This window comes from Cyprinodon variegatus, unplaced genomic scaffold (assembly GCF_000732505.1).
Source record: "Cyprinodon variegatus isolate N-32 unplaced genomic scaffold, C_variegatus-1.0 Scaffold609, whole genome shotgun sequence".
Taxonomy (NCBI): domain Eukaryota; kingdom Metazoa; phylum Chordata; class Actinopteri; order Cyprinodontiformes; family Cyprinodontidae; genus Cyprinodon; species Cyprinodon variegatus.
In genome coordinates, this window is record NW_015151062.1 from 221,222 (window position 1) to 222,599 (window position 1,378).

Consider the following 1,378-nt stretch of genomic DNA (forward strand, 5'->3'; position numbering starts at 1 on the left):
ATGAATGTCGGAGTAGATGTAGTGCAGCGTGTTTGTGAGGAGACCTGTGTGTGTCGATGGGTGTGTGCTTTCCGCTCTGCAGAGATGGTGGGCGGAGCCTCCTCCTGAGGGACAGGGTTAGATGCGCTCCTTATGCTGCCGTTGGCCAGGAAGCTGAAACAGAGACCCCCAATAAGACCCCCTGATTGGTTAAAACGTTGACTTCAAGTTCAGCACTAAAGGTGCAGTTTCTACTGCAACCACAAGGAGGCACATGATGAGATGTAAATGAGGAGGATCTAGAATAAATCTCAGACTCATCTTCAGAGATCTGGGTCAGAATGTTGCTCCTAAACAAGATTCAAACCACCAACAGAAACATGACACTCAGTCCCACTGATAGTGAGAATAGCACTCAGTGTTGAGGTCAGTCAACCTCAAGACTAGTTACAGGCTGTCACCACCAGATGGCGACAGACTAATGGTTTGAATTGCTACGGTTGTTCTTTCTTTACAGCTTTAGCTACATTTCTGGGCCTTTCAGAAACTTTAAGGTTGAATCATTATGTTTAGAACCATAAAATATTCTAAGGAGAGTCTGAACAGAACCACAAAACATCATCTCTGTTCCTGCTGGCCCTCTGAACCAGTCTGAACCAGTCTGAACCAGTCTGAACCAGTCTGAACCAGTCAGAAAGGACTCCAGACCTTCTGCTCTGGAACCAGAACAGGAGGAAGGACTCACTCTGTGTCCCTCTGGGCAGGGGGCTCCTGAATGTCCGGATGAGGGTTGGTGTAACCTAGAGTCCCTGAGTGGTTCTCGTCCTGTGGGGGGGGAACAACAGAGAACTTTCAGCCCGAATGGTTCCAGGTCCAGCAGAACCTAAATGTTACCAGAACTACGTGTTTTTCTAAAGTCGGGTTTATAAACAAGGTAAATCAAAATGAGAGAAACATTTAGTTGATCATTTCTACTGTTGGGAGCTAAACTGAAGGAAAACAGAAAGTTTATCATCATTTAATTAAACTTTCTATTTATCATGGATCCAAAATTCATTAATAAAGGATTCTAGTTCTTTAAAGTTTGAGTCACTTTCAGGGTGAAGCAGTTGGGTTTAAGTTGGCTCTAGTAATCAAACATGTAGATCTGGGGTCCGTTTCACGAGGCCAGTTTGCAAATTTAAACCTGAAAACATGGAAACTCAGACTTTTCCGCTTCAGAGAGAGAATTATACTAACATTCACCTCAGAGCTAATTTGGTCAGTAGCAGGTTTGCTTCAGTAATCACGGACCGCCTTGTCTTTGCTCTCCTTACAGCAAATCACGTTGTTTTATTTCCCCATTTAGTCCGATTTTTGTCGTAGCATTGTGCATAAAAACACGTATATATCATTCCCA

At 43.8% G+C, this 1,378-nt stretch overlaps 1 protein-coding gene across 1 annotated transcript in view; it reads right to left on the reverse strand.

The window, feature by feature from the left end:
- The window catches only part of zdhhc1 (zinc finger, DHHC-type containing 1), a 25,408-nt gene that overhangs the window by 6,516 nt on the left and 17,514 nt on the right, over positions 1–1,378 (reverse strand). The window contains exons 7-8 of the mRNA XM_015392842.1: positions 725–804; positions 26–153 (exon numbers count right to left, since the gene is read on the reverse strand). Of these exons, the coding sequence (XP_015248328.1) occupies positions 26–153; positions 725–804 (208 nt within the window). The remainder of the gene's footprint in view (positions 1–25; positions 154–724; positions 805–1,378) is intronic.